At 40.1% G+C, this 26629-nt stretch overlaps 1 protein-coding gene and 2 long non-coding RNA genes across 8 annotated transcripts in view; 2 read left to right on the top strand and 1 right to left on the bottom strand.

Annotated features, from left to right (window-relative positions):
• Positions 1-12925, bottom strand: part of mtap (methylthioadenosine phosphorylase) — a 227050-nt gene extending 214125 nt beyond the window's left edge. The window contains exon 1 of one of the 5 annotated variants that reach the window (XM_069926833.1): positions 12489-12925. Coding sequence is in view for 1 of the 5 variants with exons in the window: in XM_069926842.1 (XP_069782943.1) it covers positions 12489-12503 (15 nt within the window). In the remaining 4 variants the exon portion in view is untranslated. Of the gene's footprint in view, positions 1-12224; positions 12283-12488 lie in introns of those variants that run through there. The other 4 variants (XM_069926816.1, XM_069926842.1, XM_069926851.1 and 1 more) reach the window with 4 other exon arrangements.
• Positions 12327-26629, top strand: part of LOC138758227 (uncharacterized) — a 58858-nt gene continuing 44555 nt past the window's right edge. For both annotated transcript variants that reach the window (XR_011354220.1, XR_011354221.1), the window contains exon 1: positions 12327-12593. This is a non-coding gene — a long non-coding RNA (uncharacterized lncRNA). The remainder of the gene's footprint in view (positions 12594-26629) is intronic.
• LOC138758240 (uncharacterized) lies at positions 15607-21960 on the top strand. The gene is made up of 2 exons (XR_011354225.1): positions 15607-15705; positions 21773-21960. It is a non-coding gene; the product is annotated as an uncharacterized lncRNA (long non-coding RNA).

Raw genomic sequence — 26629 nt, 5'->3', positions numbered from 1 at the left:
AAATTTTGAGGAATCTTACAAGGAATAGATTGAAATAAATACTGAATTTGAGGAAAATATTCATTTTAATACAATTAACTCTTCCTATTAATGTAATCGGTAATCTTTCCTTTGATTCAAATCATGTTTAATTTTAGACAATAACGGTAAATAATTTAATTCATATAGATGACTATAATTACAATCTACCTTAACACCTAAATACTTAATCTGATCTGACCATTTAAATTTCACAATATGCTTACAATAATAATCCATTTCAGCCAATGACATAATCTCACTCTTTTCCCAATTGATTTTACAACCTGATATCTCACCATACTGTTCCAATCGGTCATGTAGACACTTCAAAAGAATTCTGAGGATCTGTTAAATATATCAAAACATCATCCCCAAATAAATTTATTTTAAATTAATCAGATTTCATTTTAATACCTTTAATATTACCATCTTGTCTAATCATCTGAGCCAAGGGTTCAATAACTAATGCAAATAGAACTGGTGACAAAGGACAGCCTCGTCTAGTCGATCTAGTCAATGTAAAAGGTAAAGATAACTGTCCATTTGTCACAACTTTAGCAGTAGGACTCCTAATATAAACCCTTAATTGAACCAATAAAAATTGGGCCAAACTTAAATTTCTCTTGAAATTTAAATACAAAAAACTCCACTACTCTATCAAAGGCCTTTTCTGCATCCAATGAAATAACTATTGGTTAGTTGAATCCCTCCTGAGAAATATTAATCAAAGAAATCAACTTCACAATATTATCTGCCAAATAACAATTTTTAATAAAACCCACCTGATCTAAATGAACTAAATAGGGTAAATATTTAGCCAATCTAGTAGCTAGAACTCTCATTACAAATTATAATCAACATCAAGTAACAAAATTGGTCTGCAAGACCCAGCTTTCAATGGGTCCCTATCTATCTTAAGAATAACTTGTAGTGCTGGACACAGCCAAGAAAGACTCAGCCACCGCATTGAAAGGCGTTAATGACTGTTTTTATTCAAATTCAGCACTTGCCCTTTTAAAGGCAGCATGAGCTCAGTCACCTCGTGCATGTGACATCATAATCACTGCCCCAGGTGCACGCTGGGCAGGAGACTTGAGGCAGCGAGAAAACCTTGACAGCGCCATCTTCCCATGGCTGCCCTGCCATGTGGCATTACACACAGGGCCAGTTCGCCATGAGAGAGTGCACCACCACAAACTGTAATAATTGCTTGAGAAAAAGAATCTGGAAAAGAATGAACCTCCGTCACCTGTTTCAATACTTCCATCAATAATGGAATTAATAAGTCCTGAAACTTTATATAAAATTCAGAGGTAAAACCATCGTCCCCTGAAGTCTTCCCATTTCACATGGATCGAAGTGTGTATCACTTCTTTAGCAGTAAAAGAAGCATCTAAATATTTAGCATCCTTGGCACTCAAAAAAGGTAAATTCAAATCAGATTTTTAAAAATTCAAATTTAACCTCATTCTCCACTACTTCAGAAGTATTTAATTTTTCATAAAATTCTCTAAACACATCATTAATCTCCTGAGGTTATTATTTCATCCCCAATAGAATTCATTGTTCTAGAGACTTGTTTGGTTTTTAACTGCCAAGCTAAAACTTTGAGCTTTTTCCCTTAATTCATAATACCTTTGTCTAGTTCCCTGTAATAACTTCTCAAACTTATGTTTGTAATGAATTATCATAATTTCATATTAGTTAAATGTATTTTCTTAACCTCCGTTGAATTCTGCTGTAAATCTTTTTCTAATATCTCTATCGCCTTCAGTAATTTAGTTACATCAGCTACATGTTGTTTCTTAATTTTAGCAGTAAAACTAATAATTTGTCCTCAAATATGCTTTTAAAAGCATCCCACAAAAAAACTGTTAACTACATACATATTTATTTTCAAAAATAACTGTATTTGATCTCTTATAAAATTACAAAAATCTACATTTTTCAACAATAAAGAATTAAATCTTCATTGATATGTATGATCAATTCTCTCTGAACCTGTACGTTATTAATAATAAAGAATGATCAGACAAAATTCTGCTCTTACATTCAGCTGTCAATACACGACCTTGCAATTGTGCTGATACCAAAAATCTATTCTAGAATAAGAATCATGTTGAAATGAATAAAACAAAAAAAACTTTCTCTTTAGGATCTAATCTCACATATATCTACTAAATTCACATCTTTCATTAACGTTATCAATTGTTTAGCTGTTTTAGTCCTAACTACAGCTTTTGGAGATTTATCTAAGTAATGGATCCAAACAACAATTACAATCACCTCCTACCACAATTTTTTTCATATGCTTGATTTAAATTAAGAATCCAACATAAATTTTTCATCCTCTATATTGGGAGCATTAAAGTCCAAGATTCAGAAAAACAAATTACAATCAACAACCAAAAGTCTACCCACTGACTCAATAACTGATTCCAATTTAAAAGATAACTTTTTTTATTAATCAAAATAGCTACACCTCTTGCTTTCAAATTAAACGAAGATGCTATAACTTGACCAACCCAATCACTTTTTAATTTCTGATGTTCCTTCTCAATCAAATGTGTTTCTTGCAACAAAAAAAAGCAACATCAACCTTCAACTTTTTAATATACACCAATACTCTTTTTCTCTTAATTGGATGATTAAGCTTGTTAACATTAAAAGTAGAAAAATTTAAATTAGCCGTCATTCCAATGCATTTCGAAGACCACCTTACCACACATGATGGAAGTCTTCTCCATGGCAACCACACAACCAAAACTAAAAAATCTCATCAAAAGAAAAACCCATGTACAAAAAAAAAGAAAAAATACTGTACAGTATTACCTCCCTCAATTGTACAGGAGTGACCAGTGCCACAAAGTGGCCAAAAACTTCAGAAGGGTCCGTAGTCAAACCACCCCATCCGGAACAGAACAAAAATTAAAATAATCAACAAGTCATTTCAAGTATGATGCTTCCTCCAAATCTCTTAACTTAACCATCATTAATATCAATTTCAACTAACTGCTGAGATTTCTTCTCTCACACTCCATTCTTCTTCTGGACTGGTGCAGGCTGTTAAAAAAACTTTCCTGACTTTTCATCTGTTTATTGCCCGGTAAAGAATTAGCAAATGTAAGAGCTGAGATTGAAAGTCTCCATAAAAAAACCTTAAGGACAGCAGGATACCGAAAAGCAAATTTATATCCTTTCTTCCACAAAACAGCTTTGGCAGAATTAAATTCTTTACATCGTTTAATAACAACTTGACTCAAATCAAAAGAAAACTCTATTATTCTTAACTACCAGGGGGGCTTGGTTACTTCTCGCATTTTTAACTGCAATTCTTAAAATCAATTCTCTATCTTGATAGCGTAAACATCTAATCAGGACTTGGAAGAAGTTTCTTTCTTATTGCTCCATGAGTTCTATCCAATTCCAAACCATTCGGAAAATATTATTTCCCAAAACTTCAGGAATCCACTTCTCAAAAAAATGTAACTGGATACAGACCCTCAAAATCTTCCAGAAGACCAACAATCTTTGATTCTCCAACACATCTATTTTCTTCGATAAATCATTCCTCTGAATTTCTCAAGCAGCAAATGCCCCATCTGACCCATCTTTTCTTTACATTCTTACATCATTCTTACAGTCATGAAAATCAGCTTCAATCTTTTTTAATTTATCTTGTACCTTATCCACCAATTTCACACACTTTTCCAAATCCATCTGAGTAGATGATATCTCTCCCTTCATATCAGTAAGTTGTTCCTTCATAGATGAAAAACCTTGACCCATCTGACTTGTCAAAATTTCTATCTGTTTGGATATATCAATTTGACTTGCTGGATAATGAGGCCTACCCTTATATATTACAGCTTCTTCCTCCTATGTACCTGGATAAATATCTTCTTCCTCCAGTCCCCCTCTGATGTCGCCTTCTTCCTCCTCCGTCAATGCAGATGGCATTTCAGCCTGAATGTGGGTTCAGATCCCCTCTCCTGTCAGTTCAGCATTGCTGGGCCGAGAGAAGTCGGGTCCCCCCACAGTTCGGGCCGATCTCCGTATAGCGTGCATGCGCGGTTGCTCCTCATAATTTGGAGAAAGTCTTCAGGCTCCGGCGCCACCTTCCACAACGCTGTTGCCGTCTTGGGTGAGCAGGAATCAACTCTGCGGGCTCCATTTCAAAGGTAGGCCCAAGTTCTTGATAACTGTTTAGAAGTCTTTTTTTCAACTGCTTGTGCTTTTGTTTTCCACATGGTTGCTTTCTAGCATATATCAACTGTATATCCAACATTTTCTAAAACTTTATAAAAACTTTAAAAGTCAGGTTTTTAATAGTTCTGCCAGGGGAGATGTCTTTCCACATCTTCTCCCTTTGCCATCATGCCACGCCCCACAAGATTTTCTTGTCATGTAATTAAAACAGGAATGTATTATTGCATGAAAGTGCCTTTAGACAACGGTAATACAGAGAAAGTTGTCATTAGTATTGCCTAGCACCCCTTACAGTCAGAGAAACAGAAGAGTCCTTTCAGAGTAATTGAGTGTCAGTCGATTTGCTTCGAGTGCTCCCGCAGCCTCTGCAACCGCACAAGACCCCTGTTCAGTTCAAATCATCAGCAGCCCAAGCTCCAGATCCAAACTATGATCAGGAAGCCTACAGCACCCAATGCCCTTCAGAAGCCCTTCTTGACTTCAGCACCCTTGTGAATTTCGGTTCTGATACTTGGTGCCCATGACCTAGTTTCCAGCAACCTGCAGCCTGGTGTGAATCCTTTAACCACAAGTCATCATCAACAGCTTGCCGCCTGTGTGTCTTTCAGCCACAAAGCCTGTCAGTGGTGTGCTGACATGGTCACCATCCTGCAAGGACATTTCCTGTGTCTCCCTCTCAACAGGGGATGCTCTCTCCATTTCTGGTGCCCTGCTCCCTCGAAGTCTGCAACTCAGAGGCCACTTGCATGGCAGGTATTGCTATCTTGGGTCCAGGCACTGCAGTCACAAGATTTTAAAGACTCCTTTAAAGCCTGTTCAGTGTCATCAGTGGTAGGACCCTGTAGAGGAGTGCTGTGTTTTTGCTCCCTGCATCTGCAGCAATGCTGCTGTTAAATCAGCTCCTGCAGTGCCACCACTTTTCTCCATCTCACCACACATTACAATAAACTAAGCTCTTATTGCAATACACAAAAGTGCTAGGGTATATCAGCAGGTCATAGAGCATCCATATGAAGTAAAAGGCAGTCAGTGTTTTGGGCCTGAGCCATTCGTCAGGAATGTTTAAAAATTGGTAGATCCACCTTTTTATTCAGGCTGCTTTTCACATTCCCTACAAAAAGAACTCAGGCCTGAAATGTTGACTGCCTTTTATTTCCTATGGACGCTGCTTGATCTGCTGAGGTTCTCCAGAACTTTTGTGTATTACGCAAGGCGTCAGCATCTGCAGATTTTCTTGTTTAACTCCATTTCAAAGCTCTGATTAGGCAGTGAAACATCTTGCAGTGGTTACATCAACAAATACAGTATCCTTGAGAACCAAGCACACCCCACTAAAATTTTTGGTAGATGGGAGGATTAAAGGGGCAGTGTCCAACTCCACCATTCATAAATGTTACTGGGGTTAGATGATGTCAATCACCCAATTCTGGCAGCAAATATCGAGAAATGATCAAAAGAAGGCATGTACAAAACAATAGGATTTAAGAAGGTTGTTCACTCATGTGAGAGGGATATCAATGGAGATGAATAGAGTTAAGTAGAAAAGGAAGTGAAACAGACAGAATGACAATTTGAGATCCAAATCAATGAAGTAACAGTATCACTGAAATTACCAGTTCACCTGTGAATAACAGGTAGAAAAGGCTGCCTGTTGCATAATGAGTGATTCACCCAACTGAGTTCCCACCTCCAAACACCATCTCTTCAGATTCCGTGCTTGTGTGTTGCATTTCAATGGCATTTTTGGATACTTGAGAAGAGCAAGGATTTAAATCAACAGATGGAAAACTCCTTTTGAGTGCTCCAATATTCAAAACAGTTCTGCAAGCCATCAGCAGTAATACAAGGAAACATGATTATATCATACAGAAAGTAAAAGCTCACACTGAGATGCAAAAGTACTAGAGCAGTGGTTCTTAACCTTTTTCTTTCCACTCACAGACCACTTTAAGGAATCCCTATGCCATAGATGCTCTGTGATTAGTAAGGGATTCCTTAAAGTGGTCTGTGAGTGGGAAGGGAAGGTTGAGAATCACTACTCTAGACACAGTTGTTACTAAAATATTTTGCTTGACAAAAATTGTTATTGGCCCATTTCCTTTGGTCTTATGAAACTGTGCACATAACGAGTCAATTAGGTACGATTAAAACAGTGGTTTTCACACTTTTTCTTTCCACCTACATACCATCTTAACCAATCCCTTACAAATCACAGAGCACCTATAGCATAAGGATTCCTTAAACTGGTACATAAGTGGAAAGAAAAAGGTTGAGAACCATTGTACTAGAGAAACTCAGCAAATCACACATCTATAGATGCTGCTTGACCTGCTGAGTTTCTCCCATACTTTTGTGCAATAGACTACAATCACAGCGCTTGCAGACTTTCTTATTTAGCTCACTTTTAGATATTTATTCATGCTGAGAAGGCAACTTAATACATATTTGTAAAGCAATTGGAGGAAGTTAATAAAAAAGGAGCTATTCCATGACTGCACTTTGATAAGCCTGATCACTTGGCCTTACTTCTATTCACTGAGACTGAGGAGGGCAAAAGTGTAGTATAGGGATGTGGAGGAGCACCTGCAGGATTGCTTTGAATCAATGGACTGGACCATATTCAAGCACTTATCCATAGACCTGAATGAATATGCAACATGTATTACTAATTTCATCAAGACCTGTGTGGCTGAGAGTGTGCCCACATCCACACTCAATTACCAGGAATTCCCCAAACAGGATCCTTGGATAAATCAGAAGATTTGCAACCTGCTGAAGGTGAAATCAAGGACACCCAAGGCCGGTGTTACAGACCTCTATAAGAAGTCCAGATATGACCTGCAGAAGGCTATCTCAGCAACAAAGAAGCATTTCCGGAGGAAGCTAGAGACAGATACATGCCAGCTATGGCAGACCATCACATACTACAAAGTGAAGGCGAACATCATCGATGACTGTGATGCTTCATTACCCGATGAGCTGAACAACAATGCCCATTTTGAGAAGAAGAAGTCAACAGTATCTACGAGAACCCCTGCAGAGGGTGAGGACCCTTGATAACTGTCTTTGAGACTGACGTCAGAATATCATTCAAGAGGGTGAACCCTTGCAAGACGTCAGGCCCTGATGATATACCTGGCAAGGTTCTGAAAATCTGTGCTAACTTTTGTGTACTGGAGAAATTATGCGTATAGTTTGAAGTTCCTGTAGTTAACATAGACAATCAAAAGAACAAAGACAAGGCACACATGACTTGATAGAGTGAGAACTAAAACTCAAGTGCTTTATTCACATAGCAAGCACATGGACCAAGCAATGGTCAAGTCATATTGCAAGGCGGTTTAGTCATAGCTGTACAGAGCTTACATTTTACCATATATGGTTATAGTGGACATTCCTTGGGTACTAATTATGCAACAGATAATTGACATAAAACAATGAGGTGAATGAATTAGCATAATTGCATAGTTAGAGATACTGGATTAGCATGGATACTGACTTTCAGAACACTACAATAACCAAATAAGCCAGAGTCTTCACTGATATTTTCAATTTCTCACTGATACAGTTAGAGGTTGCCACCTCCTTTAAAGGGCATCAATCATCCCAGTGCCCAGGAAGAGCAGAGTGAGCTGCCTCAACGACTATCACCAAGTAGCACTCACATCTATTGTGATGAAATGCTTCGAAAAGTTGGACGTGACCAGCATTAACACATACATAAATAAAGGTCTTATTAACTTCAATGAAATATAAAGTGTACATCACAACTTTATCTTTGCAACAGGGTATTTCTGCAGATGGAAGCAAGCCTTTGATAGGGTTTAGCTTCCTACTTTTATGGCCTGTTTGCGACTATTCACAGGACCTGTTATCAATTGTAATTTGCAGTCTTCAGCAAGACATCTAGCATGAGTTTTGAGAACAGCATGGCCTTGGTTCTTACGTCTTGCAGGTGCGCTTCTAAAAAACTATTTATTTTACAGACTAAAATTTTCCTATGAAAATATTCTTTTTCACCCTTTCTTGCTGCTGAAATTTATAAAAAGCAAATAAAGCAAATCTATACAATCTATGCTATAATCCATCAGCCTAGACCTACTGCAACTTGCCTACCATCACAATTACTCCACTGCAGATATAATATCACTGGCTCTCCACAGCTCTGGATCACCGAGAAAACAGCAAATCGTAAATATGGCTTCTCTTCAACTACAGTTCAGCATTCAACACCATTATTCCCTCTGTGCTGGTCAACAAGCTCCAAATCCTGGGACTCTCAATCAGTATGAATTGAAACGTCTCCTCCTCACTGAGGATCAACACAGGTGCACCTCAAGGATGCATGCTTAGCCCACTTTCTACTCACTCTACACCTATGAATTATGGCTAGGCACAATTCAAATGCTGTCTACGTTATGGTTGTCAGCATAATCACAGGTTGCAATGAAAGGAAGCATACAGGAGGGAGATAGATCAGCTAGTTGATTGGTGTCAACTAATGCCTTGAACTCAATATTAGCAAAACCAGGGAAGTGACTGTGGACTTCAGGAGATCATGAACAATTCCTTACTTAGGGCTCAGTAGTAGAGGGTCAAGAATTTCACATTCCTGGGTGGCAACATCTCTGAGGATTTGTCCTAAAGCCTCCACATTGATGTAATCACGAAGAAGGCTAGACAGCAGCTATACTTTGTAAGGAGTTTGAGGAAATTCAGCATGTCACCAAAGACTCTTGGAAACTTCTACAAGTGTACTAAAGAGAGCATTCTTGCTGGTTGCATCAATAACTGGTATGGAGGTGCCAATGCTCAAGAAAGAAAAAAAAAATTCAGAAGGTTGTTAACTTGGCCTGTGACATCATAGGCACCAGTCATCACTCCATCGAAGAGATCTATACGATACAATGTCTTAAAAAAAACAGCCTTTATCCTCAAGGATGCCCACTACCCATCATTCTGCTACCACCAGAAAAAGGTACAGGAGCCTGAAAATGAGCACTCAGTGGCACAAGGACCAGCTTCTTCCCGTCTGCCATCAGATTTCTGAATGAACAATGAACTACAGACATTGCCTTACTTTGAGATTTTTTTTTTTACTTTTCTTGCACTATTATTATGTTTTGTAAGGTGGTTTATATAAATGTTTACACTGTAATACTGTTGCAAAAAAATGAATTTTGTGACATATTCATGACAATAAATTCTGATTCTGAAAATGCAGGGAATATCAACAGGAAATGAAAAAGACCAAGTTGAACATAAAGCCACAAAAATAACAAGAAAAGAACATTGGGAAGAAACGATGAGAAATTATGCACAGGAGCATTTAAACCACTGTATAAAGGACTGCACAACATTGTACAGAAGGCTAACCCATTAATTTATGCCCAAAAAGCTAAACTTATTCCAAACTAATCAGTTGAAAACATGGTGCAGGGATACAGAACCAAGGGTGACAAAATGGAGATAAGGTACAAGTTCATAGGTCAGTTAAACACAGAGACAGTGGGTCTTGAGTTTGATGTAGAACTGGACAGTATAGGAGGTTTCTTAGTGGGTCCTGATCAAGGGGAAAATCAGAGGCATCTCAGAGCTGTTGTCTGGCCTTAATGTTATGAGCCCAGAGGACCCCAAAACCCAGCAGCAATAGATATTCTCCAAGACAAATGGTTACTTAAGTAAAAATTGCTTTTAATTATCTTTAAACATGAAAACAGAATCACACTTTAACTTATCATTATTAATTTAACCCCTTTCTAATTCTCAGCGCATGTTTGTATTGTGTAAGTTCAGAAAAGTTATTTCACAGTCCAATCTCACTTCTCATTCCTCCAAATTTACTGGTTGTGGCAATTCTTATACTGTGCACAGAATTTAACATTTATGAAATTCACCAGGCTTTGGTGTTTAAAGGTAAATGGTTACCACTTAGGAGGGTTCTTGCCGGTTTTCAGAGAGAGAGTTGTTGTTCGCCAGACACCCACAACTGATTCCTTCTAATCAGCCACTTCAGTGTCTTGCCAAAGAAACATGCACCATCAGGGTTTTCCAGATGATATCCTCTTTCTTTCAGGTCACCACAGAGTTCCTTTTTGTTTCTATTATTTCAAGTGAAACGTTAAGCATCCAGTTCTCTCCTCTTGTATGAGCCACAAGGATTTTGACCAAGCTGAACTAAGTACTCACAACTCGTCTTCCAAATGGGGTTTTTCCACAAGCTTGCCAGCTTGTCCTGTTCCAGTCCCACCTGTTGCTGCTGACTGCAAAACTGATCTCTGGCTCTCTGAGAAAAGCCTGTTTGACTCCCTTTTTGCTGGCAAAATAACCACATGACCCTCTTAGAACAGCAAACAGCACTCCCAGACAGCCTGCAGCTCCAAACCTACTCCTCCGAGTTCTTTCATCTGTTGCTTTTCAAAACAACAATCTATTAGTGAAGTCTCTTGGGCACTCTTCAAAGTTTTTGCAAAGGTTCATGGAGCCAGCCTGTCTAACTTGAGCAGAGCTCCAGTATTTTAAATGAAATCTGTTTTGAAGTGTTTGTATGTGACCTGCACTAAAACACCTACCCCAATTTATCTCCCAAAAACATATTGAAAACATAGAGATTAGTGTGCTATACTACAACACCACCATCCTTTGTGTGCATGTTTGATAGTAAAGTTTGAATGTGCATGGAGAGAATGGAGGGCAGTACATTTTCTGGGATACATTTAGAATAGCTAAATGCAGTAGTGAAGTTGAGATGGTTGATGCTTCAGCAGTAGTTAGAAATTTTAAAAAATCTAGAATGGGCAGAAGATAGAATAAGGTGTTCAAGTGGAGAAGGTGTAAAGTGGGAGATGAGACTATCTATTAGGTAGTCTCTGAGGCAGAAGAATTCAGCATCGTGGTGGGTGCAGAACTCATTCAGGCCTGGGCATGGGGAAATAAAAGTGAGGCTTCAATTAAGGACAGAGCATTCTGTCTCAGAGAGAAGGCCAGACAGGATTGTAAAAACATGGTTAGAGTAGGGGGCAGCCAGATAGAGAGAGTCAGGAGGGAGGGAGGGGGGGGAAGTGGAGGGTTGAACAGTCAGAGAGGAATGGAGGGGAACGGAGAGGGGGATGAGCGAGAGTTGAGGTATAGGTGAGAAGGGGGGGTTCAGAGAAGTGGAGGTGATGAGGAAAGAGTAGGGAATGATGGTGGGGCAATGAGATCCAGTAGTGGCATCCACAGCTCTAACCTTAAGGTTTGCTGGGGCCGAGGTGAAAGTTGGGTGCTCCGCCATATGGGAGATGACCCACTAAGCGTACTGTCCAAACAGAAAGCTCCAGGTGATGTAAGACAGCAGGGCAAGATTTACATCTCTTTCCAATTTTTTATTTAGTTTGAAATAGATCTATCAAACATGTGCTCATACATAGGTAATAACAAGAATGTTTATCCAATCTATGAAAGAGACCAAAAACAAAATGTATATAAAACAAAAACTATTCTAATGATCTAACCCTTCCTTTGTGAACTTAAGATTAAGCATAAACATTCCATTAGGCCAACCAAACTATAAAATGGGATCCAATAATCTTATTAAATCCTGAAAAAAATCAAGGCTCATAAATTTAAAAAGTTGCATTTCATTACATTAGTAGAGCATCTACTTTTTCCCCAGTCAAGCATGCCATCACATCAGATAACCAACCAGGAGGAGGAGGAGGGACAGCATCCTTCTATCTCTCAAGTATAGCTCTTCGGACAACAAGGAAGAGCAAGGATTGTAGCCCAGACAAATTTAAATCAGCTTACTCCAAATAGGGCAAAAAAAAAAATTAGGAACCACATTAAGAATTAAAGACAAGGTACGGAAGATACCTTCCCAATAACTGGAAAGCGAGGAACATGAGTGCAATTGTCGTGGAACACAGAAATGCTGGGGGAACCCAGCCCGTCTCGCAGCGTCCACAGGAGGTAAAGATGATACCCTGAAGAAGGGCTTAAGCCCGAATCTTTACCTCCTGTGGACGCTGCGACACCGGCTGAGCTCCTCCAGCGTGTCTGTCCTTTTCGGGGATTTCCAGCCCCGCCGAGCTCAGCTGCAGAGGTGGAAAGTCGAACGGGGGGCGCCTGGGGCAAAGATGCCCGCCGCCGCCTTCCTCCCACCCGGAGCCGGGGGCTGGAGGGAGCGCGCACGCGCCCACCCGCGGCGACCCCGAGGGCGGCCGACCGGCCCGTGACGAGCACGCGGCGGCCAACGAGCAAAAGAGCGGCTGCCTTACCTTCACCGGCACCATGGTTCACGTCGCGAGGAAGTGCCACCTTTCTGGACTTCCGGTTGGGAAGGAAGGCGCATTAACGATCGGTCTTGTCCGTCAGCTGACGCGGTAAGTTCCTGGATGCTTGTGCTCATTTCGGGAAGCGTGGAAGTGGAAAAGGGCATCAGTAAAAAGCACCGCAAGAAATTAAAAGCAAATTATGGGATCATAAACTTTTTTTAAAATTATTCATTCGACTAGAACCAAATGAAGAAACTAGAAAGGAGGGGAATGAAGCTCGAGCAATCCCCCAAGTGCTGCAGCCACTCAGCGGGTCAGACAGCACCCATGGAAAGGGCCGAAGCCCCTCATGAGGAAAGGAAACGTCGATCATTTCTTTCCATGGCTGCTGGACCTACTGAGTTTCTCCTGCATCTGCAGGCATCATATTTACTTCCAGGGAGGAAAAAACCTTTCGGGATGAAAGGCCACCCCCGCCCCTTTTCATGTTGATTGCAATTGCCTTGAAGCCCAAGAGTTTTTCGCCTTGGACATCACTGGCTGCATATCCTGCAACGGAGGCACTTGATGAGAGTTGAAGATGAGAATGCAAGATGCCGTGAAGTACCTCAAGTGCAAAATTCAAGACCCTTGTGTGCCAACGAGGGGACAGGGTCTGCGGCTTTTGTTTCACTCAAGGATTTTTCTGATGCTCTTTCCACATCCTTTCTGCAGTTTATTGCTCAGTCAATACTATCAAAAGTCGATTGTGACTTGAATTTGTTCCGCGGTTGCACTTCCCCTTATGAAATACGGTCATCAGCTTGGATGGTTGTGATTTACCGAAAGTGAGAAGACCGTTGTGTTTGTGTAGCGCCCTGGCTTTCTCAAACCTGTACTGTTCTTGCACTTTTGCTGTTCTGAAAGAGCTGCCTCTCCCTTGTAGCTTAAGGAACAAAATGTCAGCTCTTCATTATTTTCTGCTCCTGTCATTTTGCAGTTGTTATCTGATTAAATTTGGGGCTCACGCCTGCTTTTAGTTACAGCTGTAAGACACACAACTCCAGCTGTCGGGTGAAGCCCTTCCCATTTCCATTGACTTAATGAATATCCTTTTTGAAAATCTTGGGAATGCAGAGTGGGGCCTGGTCTACGCTGATCATTTTTATTAAGGAAAAAAAGATGTGTAATGATTCCAATGAACTGAGATTTCTGATAGCTGGCTCCGCCCCCATCTACCCTATATAACCCTAAACCCTTCTGAAGACCCCACCCTCAACTATAAGCTAAAATGGTACATTCTCCTTCCAGTCTTGAGAGCTTTTTATTTGCGCAACAATTATATAATTCCTCTGCTTTTACTTCAGTGAGCTAAAAATCTTTACTCTTCAAATTCTCTTCTGAAAGCTTATTTTAATATTTTCATCAACCTTTGCATTGTGCATCACTTCGTGAATAATAGGTTGTCCTTGTATTGCCTCTAACTCTTAAAGTAATATAAAATCTCTGGAACACGTTTTTTTTAAAATCTTCACAATTTTGAAAATCATCTTATCTGAAATATGATTCTAGTTTAGCTTACCCCTCTAGATAACTGAAAATAATTCTTTTTTTTTCAAAACAGTGTGAACATGGAACATTATGGCAAAGCCCAAAATGTTATGCCAACTCTTATAAACATACTGAACAATCTAAACCTTCCCAACCTAGCATGCTTTATCTATATTTCTTGCACCCATGTTCCTGTCCAAGAGTCTTTTAAATATCCCTATTGTACCATCCTCCACCACCACCCTATTCCAGGCACCCACTACTCTGTTTAAAAAAAAAACAGCTTGCCCCTGACATCGTATGTCACTCTGGGGAGGAAAAGGTGCTGGGTGTCCATCCTATCTGTACCTCTCATAATCTTATGGATCACTATTAAGTCACCTCTCATCCTTAGCTCCACAGAGAAAAGGCTAAGCTTTGTTAACCTTGCCTCATAAGAAACATTTTCCAATCCAGACAACATCCTTGTAAATCTTTGGATCCTTCCTGTAATGAGACAACTAAAACTGAATGCAATATTCCAGGTATGGTCTAACCAGAGTTTTATAGAGTTGCAACATGACCTCTCAACTCTTGAACTCAATCCCCCTACTACTGAAGGCCAGCATGCCGTAGGCATGCTGTTTGACTTGCTGAGCTTCCCCAGCATTTTGTGCTTTTACTTGAAAATTCTATGTAGTTGGATCCCAAGGTTCCTCATTTCTTCCACACTATTAAGAATCCTGCCATTAAATATATACTCTGACTTCGAGATCAGCCTTACAAAATATATCACACACTTAGCTGAAGAAGTCCATCTGCCACTCCTCCGCTTAATTCTGAATTCTGTCTATATCCTGTTGTAACCTACAGCAACCACAATCAATCAACAACACAACAACACCTCAACCCTTTGGGTCATCTGCAAACATCCTTCTAATTCTTCATTACATAAAAATGGTCAAGATAGTCTCTTTGTCCTTGAGGGAGGCTAGTGTAGAAATTGCAGGGGGTCTGACAGAAATATTTAAAATGTCCTTAGACATGGGTGTGGTGCCAGAGGATTTTCAAAAAAGACTACACAAGTAACCCTGGAAATTATAGGACATTGAGCCTGACATCAGTAGTAGATAAATTATTGGAAGGTGTTCTAAGAGAAATCTCTGAGATAGCAACTCTTAAGCCAACTCTCAGGACAAGAATAAACTCCAGAGGGTTGTTAACTCAACCTGTGACATTTCAGGCACTAGACTGCATGCCGTTAAGGACATTTGCTTTGTCTTAAAAAAACAGCCTCTATCCTCAAAGACAACCCACCACCCAGGACATGCCCTTTTCACTCTGCTACCATCAGGGAAAAAGGTACAAGAACCTAAAACGAGCACTCAAGGGCATAAGGACATCTTCCCTGCTGACATCAGATTCCAGAATAATAAATGAACCAAAGACACTGCCTTACTTTTCGTGCACTATTATTTTAATTGTTTTTATAGTAATGATGTAAGATGGTTATAATATGAATGTCTGCACTATGATGTCACAAAACACCAAATTTCATAACAATAAATTTTGATTCTGAGATTAAATATACAATTACTTGGATAGCCATGGACCGATTAGGGATAATCAACATGGCCTTGTGTTTTTTTTTAAGCAATTACCAGGAAAGTTGATGAAGGAAAGGCTGTGGATGTTGCCTACATGGACTTGGGTAAGAGCTTTGACAAGGTCCCACAAAGGAGGTTAGTCAGGAAGGTTCATGGTGAAGTCGAGAACTGGATTTCACACTGATTGGACAGGAAAAGCCACAGAGCAGTGATGGATGATTGCTTCTCAGACTGGAGGCCTGTGGCTTGTGGTGTGCCTCAGGGATCAGTCCTAGACCATTATTGTTTGTCATCTATATTAATAATCTTGATAATGTGGAAAACTGTATCAGCAAGTTTGCAGATGACACTAAGATTGGAGGTGTTGAGAACAGCAAAGAAGGTTTTCAGAGCTTGCAGAGGGATCTGGACCAGCTGGAAAAATGCCAGATGGAGCTTAATGCAGACAAGAATGAGGTGTTTAATTTTGGAAGAACAAACCAAGAAAGGACATACACGGTAAATGGTAGGGCACTGAGGAGTGCAGTAGAACAGAGGGATCTGGGAATGCAGATACATAATTCCCTGAAAGTGGCATCACAGGTGGATAGGATTGCAAAGAGAGGTTTTGGCATATTGGCCTTCATAAATCAAAATATTGAGTACAGGAGTTGGGATGTTATATTAAAGTTGTACAAGACATTGGTGAGGCCAAATTTGCAGTGCTATATTGTGTACAGTTTTGGTCACCCATCTACAGGAAAGATATCAATAATATAGAGTGCAGAAAAAATTTACTACGATGTTGTTTAAATTTGAGGATTGATGTTACAGGGAAAGGTTAAACAGGTTAGGACTTTATTCCTTAGAGCGTAGAAGTAGTAATAGTTCATTTATATAGCACATTTAACACAACTCACATTGATCCAAACTGCTGAACACACAGTTAGGAATAAATTGGTTACTATCTAAATGATGACAGGCAGCCAAAATACACTGGTTCAGCCATCTTTTTTTTTTTGAAAATGTTATTTATAATTTTACAGACTCTTATTAACCAAGTGGTATGGAAGAACAATCTTCTCCTTTTACCGTCCTTTTTTCCTATTCTCTCCCCCCCCTCCCCCCAACTTAAATCTCACTTATTATAAATAATAATGCAGGTATATAAGGGAAGAGGGGGAAAAAAAGTAAAAGGGAGCCGGCAGGATTTCCAAGTTGTCTCCTTGTTCTCAGTTTTCAGGGCTTGTGAAGTCCAGTTATTTCTGTGATAAGGGCAATCACACTTGCGTTTCGATGTGCCACAGGTTTGTCTACCTTACCTCAATGAATGTGCCATATCTCCCACTTAAGTTGTAAGTAATTTTCTTCAGGGCAACACAGCTCTGCATCTGCATGCTCCATTTGCTATGCTTAGCTGAGAGTCAGATTTCCAGGTAACCATTATGTACCTCCTGGCCACCACCAAGGCAACCTTCACAAATTTAATATGGTGTTTAAACAATTTTAGACACAAGTCCATAATGTCACCCAGCAGAAACCAGGCAGGGTCTTGCAGATATTCCACCCCTTGATTTTTTTTTAAATGCCCCCTAATTCTACCCAAAAGGATCTCACCTTGGCGCATAGCCATGTCAAATGCACAAAAGTTCCTATCTCAACACTGCATCTAAAACACATCCAGGATTTCCAGTTTGACCTTATGTAATTTTTGTGGTGTGAGGTATAACTGGTGAAAAAAGTTGTATTGCACCAATCTATCTGGCATTAATAACTGCCTTCATGCTGTCTCAAGAGAGGTTGGACCAGCATCATTCAGGAATTATTGTTCCCAAATCAAACTCCCTTCTCTGCCTCGCTTTATGGAGACCCGGTTTCAGGCTCTTGTTTTGGAACAGGAGATATATAGCCAAAATAAATTCATGTGTGAACCCCCTTCAAATTAGAGCAAACATCATTACGCAGCAGCAGGGCCATAGATGGACCTAATTTGTCTTTCAAAAAAGATCTTAATTGAAGCTAGCAGAAGGAGGTCTTGTTTGATAGGTTGAATTTGTTTTTTTAATTCCTTGAATGACATGAGCTGCCCCTTCTCAACAGTCCTCGATACACCTGATCCCCTTCTGGCACCAGGTGTCCAGGATCTTATTACCCATAGTCATAGGGATTAATTTGTTCTAGGTTAGGAGCGTTTTACGGGACAACCCTACTTTTAACCCAATAATCTGGTTTATTTTTTGCCACATTCGAATTAAGTGCCTTAATAGCAGGTTGTCTGTTTTTTTATATTATTAATTTGGTATCCCATTTGTAAATAATAATCCCCCTCAAAGAACGAGGCAATAAATCTTGCCTGGGCCACCCAATAATATTTTTTTTTTAATCTAGGAGACTCATCCCTCCCAGGCTATAGACCCAGGTCAGTTTGTCCATGGAGACTCTAGCTACTTTGTTCCTCCAAAGAAAGGATCTAACACATCCACTGAATGTTTTAAAAAAAACTCTGGGGCAGTGGTATGGGCAAAGTTTGGAAGAGATATTGTAGCCTTGGCATCACTTTCATTTTAATGCTGTTGAACCTACCCATCAATGTGATAGGTATACACATCCACCTGCATAAGTCCTCCTCCATGTTTCAATGCAGGAGTAGATAGTTCAATTTATTTAAATTTTGTAAATTCTTATCTATCCATATTCCTAAATATTTCATCCCCTTTTGTAGCCACTTGAACGTACTCTCCTGTTGGTATTTCTCATACTCCCCATTCAATAGTGGCATTATTTCACTCTTATCATAATGATTTTGTATCCTGAAATTTTGCCATAATCCTCCAGTATAATCCGCAACCTGGCCAATGACCCTGTTAGCTCTGTCAAATATTATCAAAATGTCATCTGCAAACAAATTGATTTTGCATTCTTCCTGGCCAAGTTTAAACCTTTTAATGCCTGGATCCCAGCAAATGGCTTCTGCCAAGGATTTAATTGCCAAAGCGTATAGAGCAGAGGATAGCAGACATCCTGGTCTACTGGATCTGGTCAGTGGGAAAGCTGAAGATGTCTGCCCATTAATGATAGCTTTGGCCTTGGGTTTCCTGAACAATGCTTTAACCCAATTTATAAATGAATGTCCAAAATCAAATTTCTCCAGCACTTCCACCAAAAAAACCCACTCTAGTCTATCAAAGGCTTTTTTCAGCATCTGTGTAGAATTGTCTAAACACTTTGTTTATTCCTTTAGGCTTATAAGAAATCCTGCCTGGCCCTGTTTGGATTGCATTGAGTGTCCTTGTGGATTCCTCTGCCTCAACTGTCAGGACAATACCTTATGGGCTCTTTCCCCAACCTCATAGTACCTTTGCTTAGATCTTAATATCGCTTTTTCCATTTTATTAATGTTCTGTACATTCCCTCCATTTTTGACGTTCACTATTTGTAAGATGGGCTTCTTGTAAAAAGGCCACATCCACCCTCATTTTTGTTACGTGTGCCAAGACTCTCTCTTCACCATACTATTTAAGCCATTAACATTGAAGCTCAAGAACTTGATTGTTTCATCCATTGCCCCAGCTCTTTTTCATTTGATTAGCCCCCCCCCCCCCTTACCTCTCTCACTGAACACTTTCCTTTCACCCAAACCGTAGTATTTATTTCTTTTAGTACTGCCGGCCAAATGAAAAGTAAATCCTAAAAAATTAAGACAAAATATTAAAAAGTTCCAAACAAATAATATATGACCCTTATCCCTTTTCCCACTCCCCACCCCCAAGCTCCAACCCTCCTTTCTCCCTTGACACCAACACAAAACATCTAAGTGCCACTGCCCGTCTCATCCCAGGGCATGCTCATTGCACCCATCCTTTATGTTCCCATCTACTTAGTCGTCACAAAGCTCATAGCGAACTCTTTTTTTAATTAAAAAGAAATATTTGCTTGTTAAATCAATTGTTTTGTATTGTATACAGCCAACTTAATACACAGCATTTAGCTTGAAGCCCCTTCTCTCCTCGTGTTCCTTGGGGATTTTTTATTTGGGCGGGGGGCAAGGTATTGACATTTCAGTGCCTCTGGCCTTGGTGAAAAATTTTATCCCTCCTGTTGCCAGGAATATTTTCAGAATCGCTGTATACAATAAGAGTGATCCAATTTCTTTATTCTTCAGTATTTTCCTGACCGGGTCAAATGACTTGCATCTTTTAAGGAGCATTGTGGTGACATCCGGATAGAAGATGATTTTTCCCCCCCGCATATTCCTCAGGGCCACCTCTCTCCCTTTCTCCCAGGGCTGCTGCCCATAGTATTTTTTCTCTCTCCTGGAAAGTGGCCAGAGTGATCAAGACAAATCGGGGTTTCTGTCCCAGACCCAGTTTTGGAAGGGGAGAGCGACTAACCCTTTCTATTTGAAGGGCCCCCCCCTACTCTCTCCCTTCCCAGTATTCTTGGGATCCATTCTCTAAAGAATGTTATGTATCCCTGCCTTCTAGCTCTTCTTTCATTCCCACAATTTTAATGTTATTTCTTTTGCTAATTTTCTCAAGGATGTCTAGTCTATCCCATATTTTTTTTTCTCCCTAACCCAGACTTCCCTGTCATTTTCCAATCTCTCCATGTTATCTTCCATCTTTTCCACTCTTTCCTCTACAATAGTCATCCTTCCTGATAATTCTCCCATAGCTTTCTTAACTTCTCTCAGTTCCAATAACAGGTCACTTAAAACTTTAATCCTGTTTCCTAAAGCCTCTATTATTTATTTAATGTTTTTCATAAAAGGAGCCAGTCCTTTTTCTTCCTGTTCTCTTTTTTTTCCCATCCTGTCCTTCTGCATGGTCGGGTTGTACATTTCATTGTCTCTATTTCCTGCGCTGCCATCATTCTCGGATCGGAATCACCCCCACTATCGCTGGAGGATCACTGCTGTGTCCGGGACTCGCCCCTCTCCGCAGTCTATGGTGCCATTTGCACCTTTTCTTATGTGCTGAACTTTCAGGGCTGAATATTCTTTCTCCCCTCCATCTGTCTCCATGTTGGTAGTACCCTCGGCTCTCTTTCCCGTCAACGTAGCAGCCCAAATGGCGGTGCATGTTCCTTGACATTTGCTGTGGTACTTGAGCTTTCTTCCTGGCTTGCCCATCTGCTCATACCTGCTTCCTTGGGGATCCCAGGGAGTGGTTTTAGCTGCCTGTCTGCCTGCGGAGCAGGTCACGGCTCCACCATCTTCCTCTCCTTTTCGGGCAGGTTGCAGAATTCAGGGCCGTTGCAGAGGGTCATCCTCGACAGCGCTTCCATAGTCACAGCTGTCATTGCTAGCCACCCTTCTGTCGCCAGGACTATTGCTGCTGACGCAGCTCCCCTCTCTGCTGTCATCGCTGTTTCGCTGGCTCCCTTGCATCGCAGGAGTTGCAAGCACAGCCTCCTCGCCATTGCTCTCCCACCATACCAGTTGCAAACCCTGAGGTTCGATGTGTTGCATCGGCACCGACTCCATCCTCAAGATATCCACATCAGTGCCTGGGCCCACTGTGGAGCAGGTCTCACTGCCTTCTAACCCCGCAAGACATCCAGGTAGGTCGTTGATTTTCATCTTTCGCCTCCCACCATTTCCTTCACCATGAGACCAGCTCTCTTGGCAACTGTTAGATATTTGGGCTTTCTTTTGTTTCAAAACTCACTTTCTTTTCTTTGTCCATTCTTCTGGCTTTAATTCTTCTATCAAGCACTTTTACCCCACCTTCGTGCTATATTACCAGTTTTTTTTTTTAAACATTTTTACATATGTTCATGCTAATGCTCTGAGGAACCTGACTACCCTCTCCACTGCATCACTTGACCCCCCCTCTGCAGCCATCTTTTTGATAGAGGTATTTAAAATTATGAGGGGAATAGACTCCTTAAATAAATGTAGTAGCCTTTTTACACTGAGGTTAGATGAGATACAAACCAGAGGACATAGGTTAAAGGTGGAAGGGGAAAAGTTTAGGGGGAATATGAGGGGGAACTTCTTCACACACAGAGTGATGTACAAAGAGCTTCCAGCTGAATGCAGACTTAATTTTAATGGGGTTTTTTTATTTTATTTTTCTTTTGTATCAATGCCAAACATAGCATACTTATCCATAATCATACAAAGTAATAAAATGATGCAAAATGATACATAATTTTATATTTTCTCTCCCTCTCTCCCCAAAAATGTAGGAAAAAGAAAGAAAAAAGCCTACCTGATTTTATCAAACATTATCTTGAATGAGTTGAAGGAGAGTAGCGAACACTGCAGATGAACTTTTACCAATGAAATCCATATATGGCTTCCAAATCTTATAAAATATTTCTAGTTGGTTCTGTAAATTATACGTTATTTTCTCTAAAAGTATACAATTTTGTAATTCTACTTGCCATTTATTCAACCCTACATTATTGTCTAATTTCCACATTACCACCATACATTTCTTTGCTACTGCTATGCTTAGAAACTTCCTCTGATAAACATCTAACTTCAAATTACATACATCACCAAACAAAAATATTATTGGATCCTTCGGTACTTGTATCTTCATAATTTGTCCCAGTAAAATACTCATATCTTCCCAAAATTTTCCAACTTTTTCACACTGCATGTAAGAAAGTTCCTACCTCTTCATTACATTAAAACATTGATCAGAACAGTTTGAATCAAGTCCATGCAATTTATGTGGAGTATAATATAAATGATATTAAAAACATTGAATTGTACCATTTTATATTTGACAGTAATTGTATTAGTTACACTCTCATGACATAATTTTGACCATACTTCTTGAATTTGTATATTTAAATCTCTTTCCCATCTTAATTTGGATTTAAATAGGTCTTTTTTTTCTGCATAGTATCTTGCAATTTTATATACATGTTAGAAATAAATCTTTTAAATAAAGTATCAATTATTAAATATTCAAATTGACTTTGTTCAGATAATCTAAAATTCAGTCCTAACTTTGTTTTTAAATATGATTTAAGTTGATAATAAGAAAACAGAGTATTATTTGGTATGTTGTACTTTAATTGCTTAAAAGTTTAAAAAAACAATCCTTTATTCTTTTTTTGAAAATTTTATTTAGAAGTTTTACATAATAGATACATATAAAATAATCTAACAAAAAAACCCTACTACCCCCCACCGCCTCCCACCTAACCCACCCCTGCCCCCAGAGCTAAAAGAAAACACAATTAAACCAGGTATTTAGTGGTTGCTGCTTGGTGTGCCAGCCCTTTACATCACTAAAAAAACATTTATTTAATATCCAAACCCATACATTCCAATTATGAATTCCACATTTTAACAAAAAAAGAATAATTATTTCACAAAATATGTTCTCCAAATAAAGACACGATTGTATTTCATTATGCCATCTTTATATATTCAATTCAACATCATTTTTCTACATAATTGCTATACATTTCCTAGCTATTGCCAACCCTAAACATATAAATGCAATTTGGAATTTATCCAAAACAATCCTGTCATTAATGCATTCATATAACCCAGTAATGGGTTATATTGGCCTGGAAGTCAGCCTGAAGAAAACTGAGGTCCTCCATCAGCCAGCTGCCCACCATGACTACCAGCCCCCCCACATCTCCATCGGGCACACAAAACTCAAAGCGGTCAACCAGTTTACCTATCTCGGCTGCACCATTTCATCGGATGCAAGGATCGACAACGAGATAGACAACAGACTCGCCACGGCAAATAGCGCCTTTGGAAGACTACACAAAAGAGTCTGGAAAAACAACCATCTGAAAAACCTCACAAAGATTAGCGTATACAGAGCCGTTGTCATACCCACACTCCTGTTCGGCTCTGAATCATGGGTCCTTTACCGGCATCAGCTACGGCTCCTAGAACGCTTCCACCAGCGTTGTCTCCGCTCCAACCTCATCATTCATTGGAGCGACTTCATCTCCAACATCGAAGTACTCGAGATGGCAGAGGCCGACAGCATCGAATCCACGCTGCTGAAGATCAAACTGCACTGGGTAGGTCACGTCTCCAGAATGGAGGACCATCGCCTTCTCAAGATTGTGTTATATGGCGACCTCTCCACTGGCCACCGAGACAGAGGTGCACCAAAGAAGAGGTACAAGGACTGCCTAAAGAAATTTCTTGGTGCTTGCCACATTGACCACCGCCAGTGGGCTGATATCGCCTCAAACCATGCATCTTGGCGCCTCACAGTTCGGCGGGCAACAACCTCCTTTGAAGAAGACCGCAGAGCCCACTTCACTGACAAAAGACAAAGGAGGAGAAACCCAACACCCAACCCCAACCAACCAATTTTCCCTTGCAACCACTGCAACCGTGTCTGCCTGTCCCGCATCGGACTTGTCAGCCACAAACGAGCCTGCAGCTGACGTGGACATTACCTCTCCATAAATCTTCGTCCGCGAAGCCAAGCCAAAGAAAAGAGAAAAGAATAACCCAGTAAATATACCAATGGGTCAAGTTGCAGATCCATTTTAAATAAATCTCGCAAAAAATTAATAACTTTTTTCCCCAAAAAGGTCTAACTTTTGTACATTTCCATACTGAATGTAGGAAGGTACCTGTCTGTTCTCCACATTGAAAACACAAATCTGATGAACTAAAGCCATATTTTTTCAACTTTTCGGGAGTTAAATACAATTGATGTAAGAAATTATAATTGACCAAACTATGTCGTACATTAATTAGCTTTGTAACACTATCAACACACATGTTCGACCATTCCTTCTCCCATTTGTCCTTGTATACATCAACCTTAGTTACCTCTTCCTATAATAACATGTACATTTCAGAAATAAATCCCTTCTTTCCTTTATCAACAATTAATATTTAAAATTTCATTGGACCAGGCAACACCAATTCTCGTCCAAAACTTTCTAACAATAAATCTCGAACTTGATGATAAACATATAAAGCATTCGGTAATATATCAAACTTCTCTCTAAATCTATTAAAAGAAAGAAATATACCTGCTTCAAAACAATCCTCCACTAATTTCACACCTTTCATTTCCTAGTCTTTCAAATAAGGGTTATTTAAAGAAAAAGTAATCATCTTATTCTGATATAATGGTGTCTTAGCTGAAATTTTACCTTTGGTTCCTGTAATTTGATCCCTCTCATACCATATACCCATTAAATGTCTCAGTACTGGCAGTTTAAAAGATTCCATTTATATATAAATTGATGTCTTTTATTTTCAGAAATCTGATCCAACTCCACCTTTGCCTTTATCCTTTTTATTCCACAGTTATGCCAAATATCAAAAAATGAGTTATTTACTGTAAAAGGAATGAGGGTTTTGCTTTAATAACATTTTAGCTATTTGTTGATACTTCATTCCTCTTTCCATATGGATTCCATGTTTCAAAATTGATGTTTCTAGTTTCCCTTTCCAACAGTTCTTAATACCATTTATACAAAATATATTTAGAATTATTTTATCCTATTTCAATCTATACCCATGTTGTCTTTTCACCAGTGTGATAACAGGAAGATAAGAATCTAAGTTGAGCTGCTTTTCTAACCCTATCCTGGGCATTTTGTCTCGCCATTTTTATTTCAATCTTGAAAAATGTTGCTGGTACAGAAATTGGTAATGATTGGAAAAGGTATTGTATTCTAGGAAAAATAATTATTTTCACGCAATTTATCCTTCCTATTAAAGAAATCGATAACTCCTAACATCTTTTTAAATCTTCTTTAATTTTCTTTAATAAATGTAAGTTATTCAATTTAAATAAAAAATTCGAATTCTTATCCATAATTCCTAAATATCCAACTGCCTCCTGCCATTTAAATCTTGTCACTTTCTTAATTTGAGTATAATCTGTCTCGATCATTGTCATCACTTCACCTTTATCAATATTTGCTTTATAACTTGATATTAACCCATATTTTGCCAATCATACATTTTTTTAATGAAATTTCAGTCTTTGTAAGATATAATATAACATTGTGGTGCTCGGAGGAGCTGAAGTAAATCACTGCCACCATACTGTGTTTATTCAAATACAGCATGCCCCTTTAAGGGCAGCATGAGCTCAGTCACCTGGTGCATTGTGATGTCATAATCGCTGCCCAAGGCGTGCGCTGGAAGGGATGCTGGAGTCAAGAAGAAACCCCCCTGATAGCATCATCACCTAATGGCTGCCCCTCCAAGTGGCGATACAAGCAAGGCCGGTTCGCCATTAGGCTGTATGCCGCCACACAACCCCCCCCCAGATCCGGCTATGTGTCCTGTCACTTGGGCGGCCAGCCCGCTGTTTGGGCATGGCCACCTGGACCGGTTGAGATAAGTCTAAGTGGGCAGCTTTCAAGCTGTCCATGGTAAACAATTCTTTCCTGCCCCCCACATCCAAATTAAAAGTTATGCCCGACCCCTGGAGAACCTTGTACGGACTGTCGCAAAGCCGCTGCAGCGGTGCTTTCTGTGGTCCCCTTCTGACAAAGACAAATTGCGCCACATCAAGTTCTTTGGGCCGATTAGATGGTCGGGTGCCGTGGTGCGATGGGGTGGTGGGGTCAGGTTGTTCAGGCATTTACGGAGGTCGGTGAGCCGCTCACCTTCGCTGTACGTGGCCTCCGCTTGCGGGCTGAAGAATTTCCCTGGCTGGGAGAGTGGTGTGCTGTTGACCATTTCAGCTGACGAGGCTTGCAGGTCCTCCTTGGGCATTGTTCTAATTCCAGGGCCACTGGTCCAGCCAGTCGGGGCCAGAAAGTCTGGCCATCAGGACAGACTTTAAGTGGCAATGGAACCTCTCTACCAACCCATTACACTGCGGGTGGTAGGCCATGGTGTGATGCAGTGTTAACCCTAAAAGCCTCGTCAGCTGCGACCATAGGGCAGAGGTAAATTGAGCGCCCCGTCGCTCGTAATATGCACCGGAATGCCAAACGAGCGATCCATTGGCCAACCAGGGCCCTAGCGCACGTCTCTGCCAATGCTTCACGGACCAGGATGGCTTCCGGCCACCTGGTAGCTCTGTCCACTATGGTGAATAGGTACTGCAACTCCCTGGACACCGGCAAGGG

The sequence above is a fragment of the Narcine bancroftii genome, chromosome 1, assembly GCF_036971445.1.
Source record: "Narcine bancroftii isolate sNarBan1 chromosome 1, sNarBan1.hap1, whole genome shotgun sequence".
NCBI lineage: Eukaryota > Metazoa > Chordata > Chondrichthyes > Torpediniformes > Narcinidae > Narcine > Narcine bancroftii.
Note: the sequence above shows the minus strand (reverse complement) of the source record. Positions and strands in the feature narration are given on the sequence as shown.